This window comes from Geotrypetes seraphini, chromosome 15 (assembly GCF_902459505.1).
Source record: "Geotrypetes seraphini chromosome 15, aGeoSer1.1, whole genome shotgun sequence".
In the NCBI taxonomy this organism is placed as follows: domain Eukaryota; kingdom Metazoa; phylum Chordata; class Amphibia; order Gymnophiona; family Dermophiidae; genus Geotrypetes; species Geotrypetes seraphini.
Genome location: NC_047098.1, coordinates 47,954,229 through 47,974,729, shown reverse-complemented (window position 1 = coordinate 47,974,729; position 20,501 = coordinate 47,954,229). Strand labels below are relative to the sequence as shown.

General features: G+C 43.0%; 1 protein-coding gene across 10 annotated transcripts in view; it reads left to right on the top strand.

Moving 5' to 3' along the window:
- Positions 1-20,501, top strand: part of MYO19 (myosin XIX) — a 192,863-nt gene that overhangs the window by 152,501 nt on the left and 19,861 nt on the right. For 9 of the 10 annotated variants that reach the window (XM_033922186.1, XM_033922183.1, XM_033922185.1 and 6 more), the window contains 2 exons: positions 17,606-17,781; positions 20,205-20,334. In XM_033922186.1, the coding sequence (XP_033778077.1) occupies positions 17,606-17,781; positions 20,205-20,334 (306 nt within the window). Of the gene's footprint in view, positions 1-8,434; positions 8,555-17,605; positions 17,782-20,204; positions 20,335-20,501 lie in introns of those variants that run through there. The other variant, XM_033922190.1, reaches the window with a different exon arrangement.

The following is a 20,501-nucleotide window of genomic DNA, read 5'->3' as shown; positions in this document are numbered from 1 at the left end:
TCAGTTATATATTTAGGGGCAAGTCCGTGTAGTGCTTTGAAGCAGAAGCAGGCAAATTTAAACTTTACGTGCGCCTCCATTGGCAGCCAATGCAACTGCCGGTAGTAGGGTGTCACGTGGTCAAACTTCCTCAGCCCAAAGATCAGTTTGACCGCTGCATTTTGCATCAATTGTAAACGCTACATGTTCTTTTGGGAAATTGCTAAATAGGCGATGTTACAGTAGTCAAACTGAGTAATGACGCCAAACTGAGTAATGTAGTGGGCAAATGCAGAACAGACGAAGATTCAGTGCCCAACAACATGATGCACGACCTACTCCTACTGGAGCGATGGTCTAGGACATGGTAACTCAACTTCAATGCCAAAAAATGCAAAGTTATGCACCTGGGCAGCCAGAATCCATGCAAGTCTTATACCCTTAATGGCGAGATCCTAGCAAAAACGGTAGCAGAACGAGACTTGGGGGTAATCGTCAGTGAGGACATGAAGTCTGCCAATCAAGTGGAGCAGGCTTCGTCCAAGGCAAGACAAATCATGGGCTGCATACGAAGGGGTTTCGTCAGTCGTAAGGCAGAAGTCATTATGCCATTGTATAGATCCATGGTGAGGCCCCACCTGGAATACTGTGTGCAATTCTGGAGGCCGCATTATTGCAAGGATGTGCTGAGACTGGAGTCGGTGCAAAGAATGGCCACCCGGATGGTCTCGGGACTCAAGGATCTACCATACGAAAAACGGCTTGACAAATTACAGCTATATTCGCTCGAGGAGCGCAGAGAGAGGGGGGACATGATCGAGACGTTCAAGTATCTTACGGGCCGCATCGAGGCGGAGGAAGATATCTTCTTTTTCAAGGGTCCCACGACAACAAGAGGGCATCCGTTGAAAATCAGGGGCGGGAAACTACGAGGTGACACCAGGAAATTCTTTTTCACTGAAAGAGTGGTTGATCGCTGGAATAGTCTTCCACTACAGGTGATTGAGGCCAGCAGCGTGCCTGATTTTAAGGCCAAATGGGATCGGCACATGGGATCTATTCACAGGGCAAAGGTAGGAGAGGGACATTAAGGTGGGCAGACTAGATGGGCCGTCTATTTCTATGTTTCTATGTAGTCAAGTAGACTCAGTACGAGGGATTGGACTAGGGTTCTGAATGCCGCTGTATCGAAATAAGCTTTAATGGATCTGAGTTTCCAGAGAGTGAAAAATCCCTTTCTGATCAAGGAGTCCACCTGGTCTCTCATGGTTAGGCACTGATCCAAAGTTACACCTAGTATCTTTATGGTAGGTTGGATAGGATAATTAAGATTATTGATACATAGTGGTAATTTGGTGTCAAGCGGATAGAAACATAGAAACATAGAAATTGACGGCAGAAAAGGGCCACAGCCCATCGAGTCTGCCCATACCAATGATCTACTTCCTGACTTTTACTCCCCTATAGATCCCACGTGAATATCCCATTTTCTCTTAAAATCTGATACGCTGTTGGCCTCAATCACCTGCTGGGGCAGCTCGTTCCAATGATTGACCACCCTTTCGGTGAAAAAGTACTTCCTAGTTCCTACCTTGAAATTTCCCTCCCCTGATTTTCAGTGAGTGTCCTCTGGTTACCGAGGGTCCTGTAAGACTGAAGATATCATCTTTCACCTCTGTACGCCCCGTGATATACTTAAAGGTCTCAATCATGTCTCCCCTCTCTCTTCGCTCCTCCAGTGAGTACATCCGCAGTTTTTTTAGACTTTCTTCATACGTGAGATCCCTGAGCCCCAAGACCATCCTGGTAGCCATTCGCTGGACCGACTCAATTCTCAACACGTCTTTCCGGTAGTGTGGTCTCCAGAATTGAACACAATACTCGAGATGAGGTCTCACCATGGATCTGTACAGTGGCATTATGACTTCAGGTCTTCTGCTGACAAAACCCCTACGGATGCAGCCCATCATTTGTCTTGCCCTGGACGAAGCCTTCTCTACATGATTTGCAGCCTTCATATCATTGCTAATGATCACTCCTAAATCACGTTCCACCGTGGTCCTGGACAAGGTTTCACCATTTAGTGTGTAAGTTCTGTGTGGATTTTTTTTGCCTAGGTGCATTACTTTACATTTTTTAGCATTGAAGCCTAGCTGCCAAGTTGATGACCACTGCTCCAGCTGCCATAGGTCCTGTGTCATAAAGTCAGGCACACTGCTTTTGCCTACTATGTTGCACAGTTTGGCGTCGTCGGCAAACAGTGATACTTTTCCTCTAAGCCCTTGGGTCAAATCTCCTATGAATAAATTGAATAGAATCGGCCCTAAGACGGAGCCCTGAGGTACTCCACTCGTCACTGCCGACGTTTTGGAGGGGGTACCGTTTACCATCACCTTTTGAAGCCTACCATCTAGCCAATCCCTTACCCATGTAGTGAATGTATCCCCTAATCCCATCGATTTTAGTTTGTTCAACAGCCTGCGGTGTGGGACGCTATCAAAAGCTTTGCTGAAGTCCAAATATATCACATCCAGGGACTCCCCGGCATCTAGATGAATGGTCACCCAGTCAAAGAAGTCAATCAGATTAGATTGGCAGGACCTTCCCCTGGTAAATCCGTGTTGGTGTGGATCACGTAAATTTTCCTCGTCTAGAATTTTGTCGAGTTTCTGTTTGATCAGTGTTTCCATGAGTTTGCACACTATGGATGTAAGACTCACCGGTCTGTAATTTTCTGTCTCTGTTCTGCAGCCCTTTTTGTGGAGTGGAATTACGTTAGCTGTTTTCCAGTCTAGGGGTACTTTTCCCGTGCGCATAGAAAGATTGAAGAGCATGGACAGTGGTTCAGCCAGAACTTCACTCAGCTCCCTGAGTACCCTGGGGTGTAGATTATCAGGTCCCATGGCTTTGTCTACTTTGAGTCTTGAAAGTTCGTGGTAGATGCCACTGGGTGTAAACTCGTAATCATGAAACAGGTCATATTGGTTGTCTCTTATCTGTAGTTGTGAACCAGCTCCCGGTGCTTCACAGGTGAATACTGAGCAGAAGTATTCGTTTAGCAGTTCTGCCTTGGTATTATCAGATTCTGCGTAGTTTCCGTCTGATTGCCTAAGGCGTTCTATCCCATCTTTGTTTCTCTTCCTGTCGCTAATGTACCTGAAGAAGGATTTGTCCCCTTTTTTAATATTCCGTGCAAGATCTTCCTCTGTTCGAAGTTTGGCTTCCTTGACTGCCTTTTTGACAACCTTAGATCTGGCCAGATAGTCTTCTTTTGCCTCCCTTTTCCCAAGATGTTTGTAAGTGATAAATGCTTCTTTTTTCTTTTTAATGAGGTCCGAAATTTCCTTGCTGAACCATTGTGGTTTTTTGTTTCTCCGGCGTTTGCTTACTGTATTTATGTAGCGGCTAGATGCTTCGTTCAGGATGGATTTTAGATTTGACCACATAGTTTCTGGATTGTCAGTTTCTGCATGGTTTTGTAGCTCCTGATGGACAAAGTCTCTCATGTGGTCGAAATCTGCACCCCTAAAGTTGAGGACCCTCGTTGCTGTGTTTGATTTAGAGAAGCCTTTCCTGAGGTTGAGCCATACCATGTTGTGGTCACTGGAGGACAGCGTGTCTCCCACCGATACTTCCGAGACACTGTCTCCATTTGTGAGTACCAGGTCCAGTATTGCCTTTTCCCTGGTGGGCTCTAATACCATTTGTTTGAGTTGTGCACCCTTAATGGAGGTTAGTATTCTTCTGCTACCACTTGTAGTCGCGGTGAAGGTGTTCCAGTCTGCATCTGGCATGTTGAAGTCCCCTAACAGTACTGTGTCACCACGCAAAGTGATGTTCTCTATGTCCTCAATCAATTCCTTGTCTTTGTCTTCCTGTTGTCTCGGAGGCCTGTATATCACACCGAGGTAAAGGCATTTTTCTTTCCCTCTGGCCAGGTTTACCCAAAGTGATTCCCCTATGTGGCGAAGCAACGAAGAAAGTTGTCTTTTCTGAATTAAGTTTGAGCGTAAAGGTTGTCATCCAGTGCTCCATCACGTTTATGGCTTCTGAAGCTTTAGGAATAGTTTCAGAGATAGAATTAACGAATGGGATGATGATCGTAAAATCATCTGCATAACTAAATAGTTTTATTCCTAACTGGGTTAGCTGCGTGCCTAGTGAGGACATGTAGACGTTGAAGAGCAATGGAGATAGTGGAGACCCTTGTGGCACACCGGATGGATTGCTACAGGTATCTGAAAGTTCATAATTAAAACGTACTTGATAAGTGCGGGACATAAGGAAGCCACGGAACCAATTCAGCACCTCGTCCCTGATACCAATGGCGTCTAGGCATTGCAGCAGTTTCCCGTGGTCTACTATAGAGAATGACACGGGGAAAAAATTTGTCCCCGTCACCACCCCGTCCCCGGCCGACTATCCTCTGCACCGCCCCGTCACCGTCACCGCCATCCCTTTCACCGCCCCGTCACCGCCACCGCAGCATGCATAAAAGCCTCAAACAGGTATGATTTTATATACTTATCTTTATTAACGTATAAAGGAAACATTCTTTACAACTTTACAACTTAGTTAACTATACAAAAACAAAACACAACCTGTACTTTTAATTGTCCTTATTTTTTAACCCGTGGATGAACAACAAATCATCTGCACAAGTGGGTTAAAATGCAAACCTGCTACCATGAAATCTGATTTTTAAGGGCATGCATTCGTGCAATTGCGCCACAGCAAATGGACTTTGGTGCATTTGCCAAGGGAGAATCGCTACTGTGGCTTTGTAAAAGGGGCCCTTACTGAGTGAAGTCCATAGTCACCTAGACCAGTGTTTCTCTCAACCAAGTTTCCCAGGCCAATCTCCACCCCTGACCCCCATCCCCATCATAATAGTAAATAGTACTAATTGTAATGCAATTTCTTCCATTCATTTTTCATGTACACTACTGTATAATATTAATTCATTATGGTAACCACAAAATTAAAAGAAACACAAAGCACACTGTATGCAGAGAAAATATTAATTAATATTTGTTTCATTTTTCAAAGAGGTCAAGACAGATGAATGCAATGTCACTTCAGAAACAACTATAGAAAAATAGACAAATATAATGCAAAATATAGATAACTGATATAAATTCTCAAAACTGACACATTTTGATCACTAAATTGAAATCTTCATGCTGCGCAAAACACATCATAAATCAATCCTGCTTTTCAAAGCCTATATTACTAATTATATATTTAGGCTTATAAAAACCAATGAAATACAGTGAAAACTATTAAAGTTGTTGAATGGAGACCCATCGTCTGGAGCTCTGCTTCTCCCCGCTAAAAATGGCGCTATGCCAAAAAACGCCACTGCTATATCAAATTGGCCAATAGCAATACAGAACTTATTAGATTGAGAATTGCGTAGTGAGAAAGTCTTCTCCTCTGTGAGGTACATGAAAGTGGTTCTAAGGGCACATAGCTGAGATTGTCCAAGAGAATGTTAAGATCCCCATAGTAGTGGAGGTCAGAGAATAGTAAGGTCTCTCAGGATGCATTTCACTAGAGTTGCTGAAAAATTGGCTGCCCATCCACTAGGACCGGGGTATGCAATTCTGGTCCTCGAGAGCCAGAGCCAGGTCAGGTTTTCAGGATATCCACAATAAAATCCATCTCATACATATTCATTGTGGATATCCTAAAAACCTGACCTGGCTCCGGCTCTCGAGGACTGAAATTGCCTACCCCTGCACTAGGACATGATAGGTGGAAAACCAAGATAACTGAAGATGTACTGAATTTGTATTGAGGCATGACTCTGATAGGTACAGGTTGAAGGTGAGTATATGTGAAATTGGACACATGATAGGGTCCTGACGTTGGGTAGATGCTGAATGAGAGAAACAGATCCACTTAAATTGATTGGATTTCCTGACAGAGGATTGGCTGCCCATCCACTAGGACATGATAGGTGGAAAAACAAGATAACTGAAGATGTACTGAATTTGTCTTGAGGCATTACTTAAGTAGAGGTGGAAAGTGAGTATATGTGAAATTGGACACATGATAGGGTCCTGGCATTGGGTAGATGCTGAATGAAAGAAACAGATCCACTTAAATTTAAATTGAATTTCCTGGTAGAGGATTGTGGTGGCTAGGAGAAAGGTTGTCACTGACCATGAGACTGCCCATGTTGCTACGTGAGGAGGGCAGGGTTGATTTTGAGAGGAATTGGTGGAACCTCGAGGAGATCTAAGAGAAGTGAGCACTAGATTTGTTTGGGCCATCACAGAGTAGTTAGGGTAAGATGTGTAGAGACTTTGAGTTTCTGAAGGTCCCTAGAAATGAGTGGAAAGGGGTACAAGAGATTTTCTCTCCACAAGATGGACAGAGCATTTCCTGTGAAGGCTTGCTGTTCTGGTCAAAGTGAAAGTGAACAAAACTGTGAGCCCTTTGTATTGCTTTGAGATCTATGGCTGGGGTTCTCCTTAGTCAGAACATCCGTTGGAAGTATCTGTGGATTGAGGGACCTTTTGTGAGGTTCGAGGCTGCGACTGAGCAACCAGAAAATGTACGTTGCTTGTAGGTCTGCTTGAAGGGACAGGTTAGGCCCCATAAATGGTAGGCTTCTCTGTAGAAGTGTAGGGAATGAGAACTCTGCTGCTTGTTGATGTAAAACTGCGCGATTTGGTTGTCCTTTTGTATGATGACACATTTGTGTTGAATCCATGGCCGGAAGGCTTGGAGGGTAAAAAAAAAACTGGACGATTGATGTGTAGGCTAATGGTCCTAATGGACCTGAGTTTTGAGGTGGCCTGAATGGGCTCTTCAGTCCATGTTTGAGGCTTCTGTTGTGATTATAAGATGAGGGATCCACCAAAGTCGATGTTTTGATGGATTTTGGAAGAGGAAACTGATGTGAAAATGGCTGGGTCTATTGATTTCCCTGGAACTTGTAGTGCTACTGCAAAGCTCCGATATGCAGTCCTTCAAGTGGAACGAGGAAGAGAAATGCCGCCGTGTGGTCTAATAGGCACAAAAGGTGGCATAAAAACAGTTGAGTGGACTCTCACCTGGGTGCAGAGCTTTGTTAGAGACCTATGTATTTTTTTCAGAAAGTGTGGATAAAGTGTCCTGGATGGTGGGATGTAAGCAATCACTGGAATGAGCCAGAGGGAACCAGTAGTTGAGGTGTGCAAAGATAAAATGTTGCTGTTTGCGAAAGTGCACTTCCACCACTTCCATGCATTTTGAGGAGACTCATGGTGTTGGAGAGATGTGAAAAGGGAAGTACCTTTTAGTCTTAGTGATAGCTGAGGAATCTGATGCAGAGGAAATTGCTAGAGGGAGTGCGGTCGGTGTAGGAACCCCTTGGAGAAGGGCAGCGCTTTCTTGAATGAAATGTTTGTGTATATGAGAGAGAGAGGGGAGAGCTGCAACCTGTCAGGAGCGGCTAAGAAGAAAACTGAACTGAAGGGGACACTGAAGGTAAGAGTCCCTGCACATGCCCAATAAATCCAAAGGCTTCTGTTTACTAGGGGATAGCATAGGCACATACTGTAGGATCAGTCTGAAGACTTCACCAACAAGTGTGCCTGCATCTCCCCTGCATGTCTCTGGAGAGTTATTTATATCCCAAACAAAACCTAACTTATAAAAACAACCTAGGTTGTCTTAACACTCTTATTAGAAAGAAAACTCTCAAGATGTGTAGGTTCCAAAAGCGAATATGAATGTCCCTCATACATAAGTAAACATTTGCAGGGAGGGTTTTTTTTTTTTTTTAAAAAAAGAACCTCCCATTGCCAAAACACATGGTTTGAGCTGAAGAAAAGTTTTACAACAAAATTCCATTGCTCTAGAACTTAATACCTTGTTTCAACTCTGTTATAAGAGATATTTGCGCCCTCGAACACCCTTCTTCTCTGAGCAGAGAACAAAAAATATGGAGAGAAAGAAAAAAAGCACGCTTTTGTTGTTAGAAAACTTTAATGTATTAATTGTTCTATTCAAGTATCCACACAAATGAGCCGCTAAATGTCAAAAAAGAAGTTTGGTATCCTCTTTCGAACAGAAAAAATAGACAGAAAAGCCTGAAAAACACTTTCTTCGAGAACATATTTCCTCCATATAATTTTATAGATTGTGCACAGAGGCTGAGTGCCCTAGTTTAACAGGGATTGCAGGTGTCAATCTTCCCCTGTTTTATTTATTTATTTTTTTAAAGTGATGCATTAATTTTTACTAATGTGAAATAACATTAATAGGTAGCATTTGAGAATCTTTTCATTCATGTGACATACTGAGAAGCCATGTTCACTGAAGTTGTTTTTATGGACTGCAGACTTTTCTTTTCTTTTTTCGTGTCAGAAATGAGTTTTGCCTGATACTCAAACCACATATTGTGAGGGCTTTTGTTTTGGTTTGCGGGGTTTTTGAGCAATTTTCCTTCTCTCTTCACTAGCTGTCTGTTTGCAGTTTGGCCTCTCTTGCCAATAGCAGGTTCTGCCTTTTAGCTTCATGGATTCCGCTGCTGGTCTGTGCCCACTGTGCCATTTCTCTCTGTGTGCAGCTTTCTCTCTGTGAATACAATTATCACAGGCAGTCTTTAAAGTTCAGCAGATTTGCAAGGTAAATATTTTCCTCTACATTGCTGCACATGTCAATTCTTAAAAGTATTGCGCCATTATCTCCTATCTGTGCCAAATAAAATGGGCTGTTTGGGTAGAGCTATTCTGTGACTTCCAGCTCTAACCTGCCTAAGATTCCTGGTGGCACTTGTTCAATTATTGCACAGACACATCCCTATGTACTCTTTCCTTAACTAGTGGTGCCTGTGATTCCCAACCCTGCCCTGGAGAAACACTTAACAGACCTGGTTTTCAGGGTAGCTCTAACAAATATGAGAGAGATTTGTTTCCCGTCTCATGCATATTCATCATTGTGGACCTCAACAAAATTTGTTAGGATCTAGAAGACAGGCTTATGAATGATTAGAATACAAATTTTTTGATTTGGAATATTTATGCACACCCCTGCAGCTGCAGCCTATATCTGTTGCTTGCACACCCATTCATGCAGCCTTAGCCTCTGGATGTCACCCACACAACTTAGCAGCCTCAGCCTTCTGCCAACTCCACCCTCTGTCAGTCCCAAGACCCCTTCTACTTGCCTGGCCCTTCCAAATCCCTTGCAGAACAGGGAGAGCTTGTGTTTTTTTTCTGCTGCTGCTGCTCTGCCTGTCCTCGGTCAGCTCTGTCTGTTGTTCAGGAGCTGAAAGCAGAGAGCAAGTATTTCCTGTTTCTCATGTGGTACTCTCTGCTTTCAGCTCTTACACAGAGCCAGCTTAGGACAGGCAGAGCAATGGCAGTGAACACACTGCTGCTCTAGAGGGGATTTAGAGGTGCTGGGCAGGTAGGATAAGGGGGCTGATGCTGTGGCTAGCCAACAGTGAAATTTTGGTGTAGACACTTGTTCCAAAGTCTGCATGTCATCCTTTGCAGTGGTGCTTCACTTCTGGACAGCAGAAAACAGTCAATCTAATGGATGGAACAGTGGACATGCTTAATACTTAGGTCTTTATTGGATTACATGTTTTCCATAAAATCTTCATCGGAGGTATGTATGGGAAGATTATTTCAATAATCTTCTTTCTGGCAGAAGGGTATAGGAGTCTTGACAATTGGTTACTTCCCTCTAATCATGAGTCCTTGCAAAAGGATGTCATGTACATCTTTCAACTCCGCCCCCTTCCTTAGTGGGCTGTACTGCATCCCTTCAGTTTGTACCAAAGCAGATGATCACCACTATAATAGGAGAAATAGGGAGGAGGAGCATGGGGAGCCTCCCCAACAAGACATTTCTGTTTTGCTCTGTAACAAACTTAGCGCACAATGTTAACAAAAAACATCATACAAACCCAGGTGGAACAAACAAATCATCTATCTGAGTGCAACCAGCACTAACACTTATGGAGCCCTTTAAATCTCGCAGGGTTTTATTTTGTTTTTTAAATAATGAAAAGGATCCTACACTTTTCTTATCTGACTGACAGGAGAAGATAACAAGCTCTGGACACACATCTGTCCGAGGCAGGAGGCAGGTGAACTGTAAAGTGACATGGCAAGGTGTACTCTTCTACCAGAAAGATTATTGAGGTAAGGGCCTAATCTTCCCTTCTGGTACAAAGGGTACAGGAGTCTTGACAATCCAGACATACCAAAGCAGTCCCTTGAATCTAGGATGGGACAGATGAGCCTGCCCTCAACACAGAGGTCCCAAAAGTGACATCCTTTTATGCTGTGAAATGAAAAATTGACCCTGGTGACTCCACAGAATAAAGGTTCAACAGCAACAAAGAGTCTGTGGAGTGTGATGTTCCAGATGTAGACTTTATTAAAAGTTTAATGTCATAATCCATATAAGAACATCTAGGACCCAATCGACAGTAATGACTTCCTCGTGGGTTCCTCTGGTCCTAAAATAGAGACTTGTGAATTATGGATCAGTCCTAATGAGCAAATCCTGCAGTAACTCCACAAGATCCCAGTGGATTGGATCCTAGATATTCTTATGTGGATTATGACATTGACTTTTAATAAAGTCTACATCTGGAACATCACTCTCCACAGGCTCTTTTGTTGATGTTAACATCCACTCTGTAAAACTTTGTAAAGGTATGAGCAGTGGACCTTGTAATTGTTCTTCAAATCTCCTCAGGTGTTGCCACCCAGTTTCAGGCTGTGACCTCTTGTCCGTGTCACATCTGAAAATGTTAGTAATGCTGCTTCTTGGTCTATTTCATCCAATCCTTTTAATATTTTAAAAGTCTCTATCAAATCGCCTCTCAGTCTTCTCCTCTCGAGTGTGAACAGTCCCAGTTTCCTGAGGCGTTCTTCATAGCTCAAATTTTTCATTCTTTTGACTAGTTTCGTGGCTCGCCTTTGCACCTTCTCCAACATAGTTATATCCTTCTTGAGGTAAGGAGACCAGTGTTGGACACAGTATTCCAAGTGTGGTCTGACCATTGCTCTGTAAAGTGGCATTATGACTTCTTCCGATCTACTCGTGATCCCGTTTTTAATCATGCCCAACATCCTGTTTGCTCTCTTCGCCGCCGCCGCACATTGCGCCGATGGCTTCAGGTTTCTGTTAATCAGTACCCCCAAATCCCTTTCCTGTTTGCATTTTGCTAATGTTACTCCAAACATTCTATACTCTTGTTCTTTATTTTTTTTTCCAAGATGCATCACCTTGCATTTATTTATGTTAAAATTCATCTGCCACTTTGTCACCCATGTTTCCAGCTGTCTCAGATCCTTCTGAAGCTCCTCGCAGTCCCTTTGAGAGCCAACCAACCGACTTAATTTTGTATCATCAGCAAACTTTATTATATTGCAAGTTGTTTCCTCCTCAAGATCGTTTATAAAAATATTGAACAAAATAGGCCCAAGAACCGAGCCCTGGGGCACTCCACTAGTCACTTTCACCCAGTCCGAGAATTTCCCTTTTATGCTAACCCTCTGCATTCTGTTCTCTAGCCATTTACCGATCCATCTATGCACTTCTCCTCCTATTCCGTGGCTTAGTAATTTCTTCATAAGCCTTGCATGTGGGACCTTGTCAAATGCCTTCTGGAAGTCCAAGTAAACTATGTCTACTGGATCACCAGTATCCATATGTTTGTTCACTATCTCAAAGAATTGTAGTAAATTTGTCAAACAAGACTTCCCTTTCCTGAATCCGTGTTGACTAGCCCTTATTAGTTTGTGATCCTCCAAGTGTTGCACAATGCTAAAATTACTCCTCCTTCACTAGGTAGGTAAGTATGCTTGGTAACCTGAGCTATCAACCAATCTACTTTAGGCTGAACAAACAGCTGCTGAAATTCAGGAGCCATGGGGTACAGCTTTGATGTAGTCCTAGCAACCCATAAGAAGCCCTTCGGGGCCTCCCAATGCTCCGTTACTAGCATAGTAATGTCAAGATGCCAGAGAAAATATGTGGTCTGAGTCTTGCATCTGCTCATAACAGTGCACTGTGCCGCTGAGGTCTGCGGGGATTCAAGGTTTAATTCTCTCAGAGAATCGGTAATAATTTCAAGCAAGGCTGTCAGCTTGAAAAGAGAGCACTTCATCAGGTCTTTCCCCTGGTCAAGGGCTACTACCACCTTGACTACCGGCCTATTCCTGAGCCTCTTAATTTCCTAAGAGTGAAGATTTACTTTGTGGCAATAAATGCGTGGACTCTGATTGGTCTTTGGTTCCTACTCTGTAACCTTTTCTGGAGGGAGTGCGCTTTGTGAAGGAATGCCCCCTTGTGCAGCTACCAGTGCACTCTCAGAGGGTGCAAGAGGACCATGACAACACACATAAACCTTCCACATAATTGTCACAAAATCTGGGGTAAAGCCCTAAGCAGGGGGGCCCAGAGGAACCCTTCAGGGACTCACTATATCTCCTCTTGGGCTCCATGGCATCCACGCACCTGCATTTCACCAACTCATCATCCAAGGGTTCTGAAAGGGATTTTCTCCCTGAAAAACAAGCCATCTGTGATTCTCCAGTCCTAGAGGGACCAGAGAGGGCTAAGCCCATGCTCCGTGACTTCCATCCCATCCAGTGCAAACCTGGCATGATAAAGGGGTAGAAAGATCTGAGGAGTTCCTGAGGGGTTTTGAGGTAGATAGAGACTTTTATTTAAAAAAATGGGAAATCTAAGATGGCTGCCAAACAACGCTTTAGCACCAAAAAAGGCCTAGGGGAGCTTAACAAGATTCAAAACATTTTAAAAAGTGGTTTTGGAGGTGGAGGACCCTATAGGATGCCCCAGAATGCACCCAAACCTCAATTTGGGGGGGATTTCCCCCTCCCCAATTTTCCCATGGGCTGTACTGGTACTTTTGCCTGCCTCAGATCACACTGCAGCTGGAATCTGAAGAAGACCACTGCCTCTATAAAAGTGTCCATACCACAATCTTCAGGCTGCTAGTTGGACCGAAGCCAGATTGAGACCTCAGACCCCACAAATCTATGCGATGGAGGGAGGTAAACACAGCTGGAACCCACTAAAGCCTTTCCCGGACCGCCACAGGGCCAAACATCCTGCACTCATGCACCTGATAAATCAGGGCCAAGCTTGCTTCCAGGGGAACAGCCACCGAACTCAACAAATGAAAATGCAGGCTGGCTACACAGGTTCCCTAAATGGTTGCCCTGTTAGCTTCAGACTTCTGCCGCAGGGTTCGGTGCTCGGGCCTGTGCACTTCAACATATTTATAAATGACCTAGAAACTGGCATGACAAGTGAGATGATTAATTTGCGGATGATACAAGTTATTCAGAATAGTGAGGACACAGAAGGATTGCGAAGTCCTACAACAAGACATAAATACACTCGAGGAATGGGCCACAAAATGGCAAATGAGGTTCAACGTGGATAAGTGCAAGGTGATGCATGTCGGTAACAAAAATCGTATGTACGTATACAGGATGTCCGGTGCTATACTCAGAGAGAGCCCCCAGGAAAGAGACTTGGAAGTACTTGTAGACAAGTCAATGAAACCACGAAGAGGGCAAACAGAATGCTAGGAATGATTAAGAAGGGGATCACGAACAGATATGAAAAGGTTATCATGCCGTTGTACCGGGCCATGGTACGCCCAACCTGGAATACTGCGTCCAACACTGGTCACCGAACATGAAAAAGGACATAGTACTACTTGAAAGGGTCCAGAGGAGAGCGACAAAAATGGTTAAGGGACTGGAGGAGTTGCCGTACAATGAGAGGCTAGAGAAACTGGGCCTCTTCTCCCTTGAAAAGAGGAGACTGAGAGGGGACATGATTGAAACATTCCAAGATATTGAAGGGAATTGACTTAGTAGAGAAAGAGAGATTGTTCACCCTCTCTGAGGTGGAGAGAACCAGAGGGCACTCGCTAAAGTTAAAAGGGAATAAATTCCATACAAACATAAGGAAGTTCTACTTCACCCAGAGAGTGGTAGATAACTGGATCGCTCTTCCACAGGCTATTATAGGGGAAAGCACCCTTCAGGGATTCAAGAAAAGGTTGGATAAGTTCCTGCTGGAACAGAACATATGCAGGTAAGGCTAGACTAAAATAGGGCAATGGTCTTTGACCTAAGGGCCGCCGCATGAGTGGAGACTGTTAGGCGCGATAGACCACTGGTCTGACCCAGCAGCGGCAAATCTTATGTTCAAAGAGTCTGCGTCTTCTTCCAGGCAGAGCTGCCCCAGGGCTACTGTGATCCTCTCAAACACCAAAGGCCTCAAAATTTGGATAAAAACCCCAAAATAATAAAATATATTCCCATCCGATCAGAAGGACACCTTCTCAATATGCTTGCGGAAGAAAAAAATGGAGGGATGTGTAATAGCCCACTGAGGAAGGAGACGGAGTTTAAAGATGTAGATGGCATCCTTCTGCAAGGATTCACGATTAGTGGGAAGTTACCAATTGTCAAGACTCTTGTACCCTTTGCACCAGAAACTGTATTTAGGAAAGAGAAAAGCTATACTATATGAAAATCATAAAAAATTACATTTCATATAATAAATTGCCAATTAAATGAATTGGTCCGTTGCAAAAGCATGTAAAAGGGGAGGGGCTACAAAGCCCTAGAAATGTAAGTATCTACAACTTTTATGTAATCCAATAAAGACTCTTTAAGTATTAAATATGTCTGTTGCATGTTTTGCTATTGAAAACAGTTTGGGTTTTCTGGTACATCCTTTTTATTTCTCACTGTTTACTCTATTTTGCTGTTGTCATCAATAAAATTGTTTAAACATGAATTTGTCTGTTGCTCCATATATGAGATCCACTGTTTTCTGCTGTATATTTGTGTATCTTTTTGCCTCTGATTTCTCATCTGCTATTTTTTCTGATCCCTAGGCACCAATTTTTATTTTTTAAGTTTCTGTGGCAACTTCCTGAAGTGTGTCAAACTCAGCATTTACAGTTAATTTACAAACCAAACTGCTTAGTCTGCTTGTAGCACAAGGTTGAGAACCATTACCATAAGCCAGTAACTGAAAACATTACATGACATTTATTTCAGAAAAACCTTAGTTTGATTTTCATTTTATGTTTATAGTGACTGATTACTGAGAGTGTAGGAAAAGATTTTTAACTTGGAAACTGAGTGAATGTGAGCTTAGTTATAGAAGAGTTCCACTTAGGAAAGATGAAAGTTTTTGTCGTCTTTTTTTTTTTTTTTTTAAATATGGTGAGTTTTATTATGAGACTTAGGGCTCCTTTTACTAAAGTGCGCTACCGTTTTTAGCGCAGGCAGGACATTACCACATGATTTGCTATTAGAACTAATGCAGCTCAATGCTGGCATTAAGGTCTAGCGCGGGGGGCAATTCAGTGCATGTTATTCCGCGTGTTAAAGCCCTAATGCAGCTTTGTAAAAGGAGCCCTTTATTTAAAACTGCTTTTTGACACGTTCACACTGAACATTTCAAGCTCTCCTGTCCATTTTTTCATTTTGCAAATCCATAAAACAGGACAAAATGCAGAGTACACTTCTCCCTCCATATTCGCGGTTTCAGCATTCGCGGTTTTGATTATTCACGGTTTTTAGCTTGCTGGCTCCTCCTCCCAAATTATATCAGCTTGCTTAGAGAAATCGTTGATTCCAAGCGTTTACAGAGAAAATTGCTGATTCCCAGCACTTTCTTCACCGTGTTTTGCCTCTCTTTCAGGAACAGTCCAGGTCTCCCACCATGTTATTCGTGGTTTCACTATATTCACGATGGTTTTTAATAGGAAACATTGAATAACATATGAAAAAGTTATTCACGGGTTTTCTGTATTTGCGGTTCTGTTAATCCCCTATCACAGTGAATACAGAGGGAGAAGTGTACTAGTTCTTAAGCTAAGAGCATCTGTACCAGTTCAGACGTTGCTTGACATACTTTGTAGTACTCTTATAAAACACATCTTCCACCATAATGGCACTGGAAATTTTAGTTGTTCTTTGTTGGGGGGGGTTTAGACTATACAGCTCTTTATTGCACTCAATGAACTTCAAATATTTTTGTTCAGCCTCGTAAATCCAAAAATAATTTTGATAAGAGAGGTTGTGGTTGGTTGGACATTCTTTCATGAAAGGTTTTCCATTGTCTAATGCAGTGGTTCCCAACCCTGTCCTGGAGGACCACCAGGCCAATGGGGTTTTCAGGATAGCCCTAATGAATATGCATGGAGCAGATTTGTATGCCTCTCACTTCCATTATATGCAAATCTCTCTCATGCATATTCATTAGGGCTAGCCTGAAAACCCGATTGGTCTGGTGGTCCTTCAGGACAGGGTTGGGAACCACTGATCTAATGGATATAAACCCTTCCTGGATAAAAGGGCGTATCTGCTGCACTTGAGAGATTCCATAAATGAGATTCAAGGGTTTTTTTTGTCCTTCTATGCTACATTTATCTTATTTTAAACTACCTCTTAACTATCCCTTTTTAAATAATATAATTAACTGGACTGCAAAGAGCCCTGTTTGATATTCAGAAGTTTAAGAAAATGTTCAAGACTATGCTTTTTACCATATTTCCCCATATATAGGTCGCGGCCTATACATGGGTTTTACAAACCCATGTATGGGGCGTGGCCTATTTAAATGGCCTATTTAAAATTTAAGTGGCCTATTTAAATTTTAAATCAGCCTCCCCACCCCGGTACCTTTTTCGGAGCCCCCTCGCTGGACAGCTCAAATCTCCAGTGGTGCAGGGCAGCTGCCATCTCTTCGGCATCCAGCCTGCCCCCGCATTACTTGCTGAGTGGCTGACATAAGTTCATGCGAGGTCCACTGGAGATTCGAGCCATCTGCCGTCCAATGAGGGGGCTCTGAGAAAAGCACCGGGGAGGTGGGGGGGATGAAAGAGGTACCGGGGGAGGGATGATTGAAAAAGGCAGGGGAGTTACCGGAAGATCTGGAAGATAAGCTGTAGCGGCTTATTTTCCGGTTTTTAAACAAAGGTCGCCTTTTTCTTCGGCTTATATATGGGTGCGGCCTATATGCGGGGAAATACAGTATAGAAGCATTCCAATGAATGATGTTTCTAATTCTGGTTTTTGAATTAATATATTATGGAGAACTGTCTACATCTGTGATCTTTGATGTTTGTACAAGTCTTGTTTGCTTTATTTTATGTATGTTATTTTCTGTAAAGCCCCCTAGGAATAGGCGGTTGAGAAATTTTTTAAATAAATGAATTTTTTATGCTGGTTTATTTAATCCATCTACTTGCTCATTTTCCAGCTGTCCACCCTTACAGCTATTTCTATGTAATATAAACCAGACAGAATGGTTCACCTGTTTATTTATTTTATTTATTTATTCAATTTTCTATACCGTTCTCCCAGGGGAGCTCAGAACGGTTTACATGCATTTATTCAGGTACTCAAGCAGTTTTCCCTCTCTGTCCCGGCGGGCTCACAATCTGTCTAACGTACCTGGGGCAATGGGGGGATTAAGTGACTTGCCTAGGGTCACAAGGAGCAGCGTGGGTTTGAACCCACAACCTCAGGGTGCTGAAGCTGTAGCTTTAATCACTGCACCACACTTTCCCATACTTAATTTTTTTTTTTCTTTTAATTTGCAGGTTTAGGTGACACAGTGGAGAATGCTGACACATTACGCCGTGTTGCGCATGAGATTTTGGAAAATTTGGTACCCGAGCAAAGTGCAGTTTCTTCACTCCATATTAAAGCAGACACACAAACCAGGAATGTATTGGCACACTGTGGCAAAACCAAAGTATTTATGACTCATTCCATGGTAAGCATGATTGTAAAACCAAAAGAGGCTATGCTGAAGAACACTAGAAAAAAATGAAAGTTTGTCCAACATTGAAACGCAGTTCTATAACTGGGCATCTCCATTTAGGTACCCTGAGGGCACACATAAGAGTCTATTATATAATGGAACTAAACACTTTGGTTCCTTTATAGAACACTCTTAATATTTAAGTATCTCATTTACACCAGCCTTAGAGTTGGCAAAAGGGAATGGGATTGGATTATACCACCTTTCTGCGGTTGCAATCAAAGCAGTTTGCATATCATATACAGGTACTTATTTTGTACCTGGGGCAACCCAGGGTTAAGTGACTTGCCTAGAGTCGCAAAGATCTGCAATGGGAATCAAACCCAGTTCCCCAGGTTCTCTGACCACTGCACTAAGGTGGCTGCTCCACACCTCTATGCAGCAGAGATGCATTTAACTTTCAGTGTGTTACTGTATATACTTGAATATAAGTCGAAACCCCCATTCCCACCCACCCCCAAAGGAGGAAAAATGGTTGACTCAAATATAAGTCAGGCAGCTTAATATTCAAGGGCCCCTCCCTGCCGGGCTTTACATCTAGCCCCATGCTCTGCATCCAGCCCACTTATGTCCCTCCCATCAGGCACTGCACCCAGCCCCTTTCCTTCCCTCCCAGGCTTTGGACCCTGTCTTCGTACCTCCTCTGCCGATCCCTGGTTCAGCGGGCAGGAGTGAGCTTTCCGTGCTCTTGCCCCGTTGCTAACCCAGTTGGTGGTGGCTTCCGCGAGATCGGGTTTCGAATCGCGAGAATTCGCGGGAGCCAGTCAGGAAGCCGCTCAGTGCAAAGCAGCAGAACCAAAGCATGCTCTTGCTCGATGCCAATCAGCGGCTGAAGAAACCCAATCTCACAGCAGCCACCAGCGGGGCAGGAGTGCGGAAAGCTTGCTCCTGCCCGTTGCACCTCTGGACCACCAGGGATCAGCAGAGAAGGTACGAGGACATGGGAGGGGGGGGGGACAGGGTGCAGAGCCTGGTGGCGGCCTACAATAATTCTGGAAGGGGGTGCTGGCCCGAATATAAACCGGTTTATATTATTTGTAACCTAACTGTAACCTATTTGTTATATTACCTAGAAATGTACAGTCATCTTACTATCCAATTGCAAGTTATATTACCTAGAAATGTACAGTCATCTTACTATCCAATTGCAAGTTCTTCCGGAATTTATCCAGCTTTCTCACCTCTTTTGTAACCAAAAAAACCCCAAAAAAACTATTGTAACTTCATTGGAAATGTCCAGTCAGCTCTTTTGTAATCCGCCTTGAACTGCAAGGTATAGGCAGAATAGAAATCACTAATGTAATGTGTAAATGGGAGTCATGCATGTATCCTGCCTGTGCTCCACCCATGTGGACACCCCTCCCTCCACTCTTGGCCAATACGTACTATAAAGATAAGTGGGTATTTGCAGAATAGCATTTGACATAATTTTTGCATTTATGCATGTTTGCGCACACATGTTTATATGCTGCTGTTTTTAATGTGTATAAATTCCACATAAATGTGGGAGCCAAGGTTGCAGAATTGCCCTTTGTATGTTTGGTGACTGTAATGATATGTTGCAATGAGTAGTAGTTCTCTGAAATACCATTTAAAACAGTGGTCTCAAACCCTTTGCAGGGCCACATTTTGGATTTGTAGGTACTTGGAGGGCCTCAGAAAAAATAGTTAATGTCTTATTAAAGAAATGACAATTTTGCATGAAGTAAAAACTCTTTATAGTTTATAAATCTTTTCTTTTGGCTGTCTTAATAATAATATTGTAATTTATAGCTAAAGAGACATACGATCAAGAAACTTTTATTTTATTTTTGTGATTATGATAAACATACTGAGGGCCTCAAAATAGTACCTGGTGGGCCGCATGTGGCCTCCGGGCCACGAGTTTGAGACCACTGATTTAAAATAAGTATATTCAAGCTTAAGCTGGACCAGGCCTCGTGGTAGCATGTTTGAGAAAACAGGCAGAGGCAAGAACCTTAGATCTGAAGAGGATTTTTCAATGCTAATGTTTCTTCTGCAACTCTATGCACACTGATAAAATCATCACAAATAAGTAAACAGTAATGCATTTTTATTTATATTCCTATTATTTGCCTCTTCTCTAAATCTGAAGCAATTTTACAGGAAGAGGGGGGGTTTTTCCCAGCCCAAACCCATTTCTACCATGTTTGGTATGACTTTTGAAAGATCTTAAATACCTTGTTATTGTATTACTGTTTTAAACTGTTCAAGAGCAAGAACCAGATATTCCTTGCCCTTGAAACGATGAAATTTGTTAAGACTTGACTGTTCCTTTCGCACATAGTTTTTTTTATTTTTTTATTTTGTTATAAACCTGAAGTACTTCAATTATTTCACTGTTTCCACCACAGCTGGAGCTGCTTGAATCCAGAAGAGCATCAGCACTTTCAGAGAGAGCGTTCAGCATTCAATGCTGCTGGAGAACATACAGACGCCGAAAAATGGCAAAGCAGAGACAGGCAGCTAGTCTTATTCAAGCAGGTATGAGGAAGGGCATCTGACATCCTGCAGGAGCAGAGGCTGCTTCTGAAGAACTGGTTTAATGCTAGGTGTTGTATATGTGCGAGTACCTGCAGCATAATGGTTAGAGCTACCGTCTCAGCACCCTGAGGTTGTGGGGGGGTCAAACCCATGCTGCTCCTTGTGAC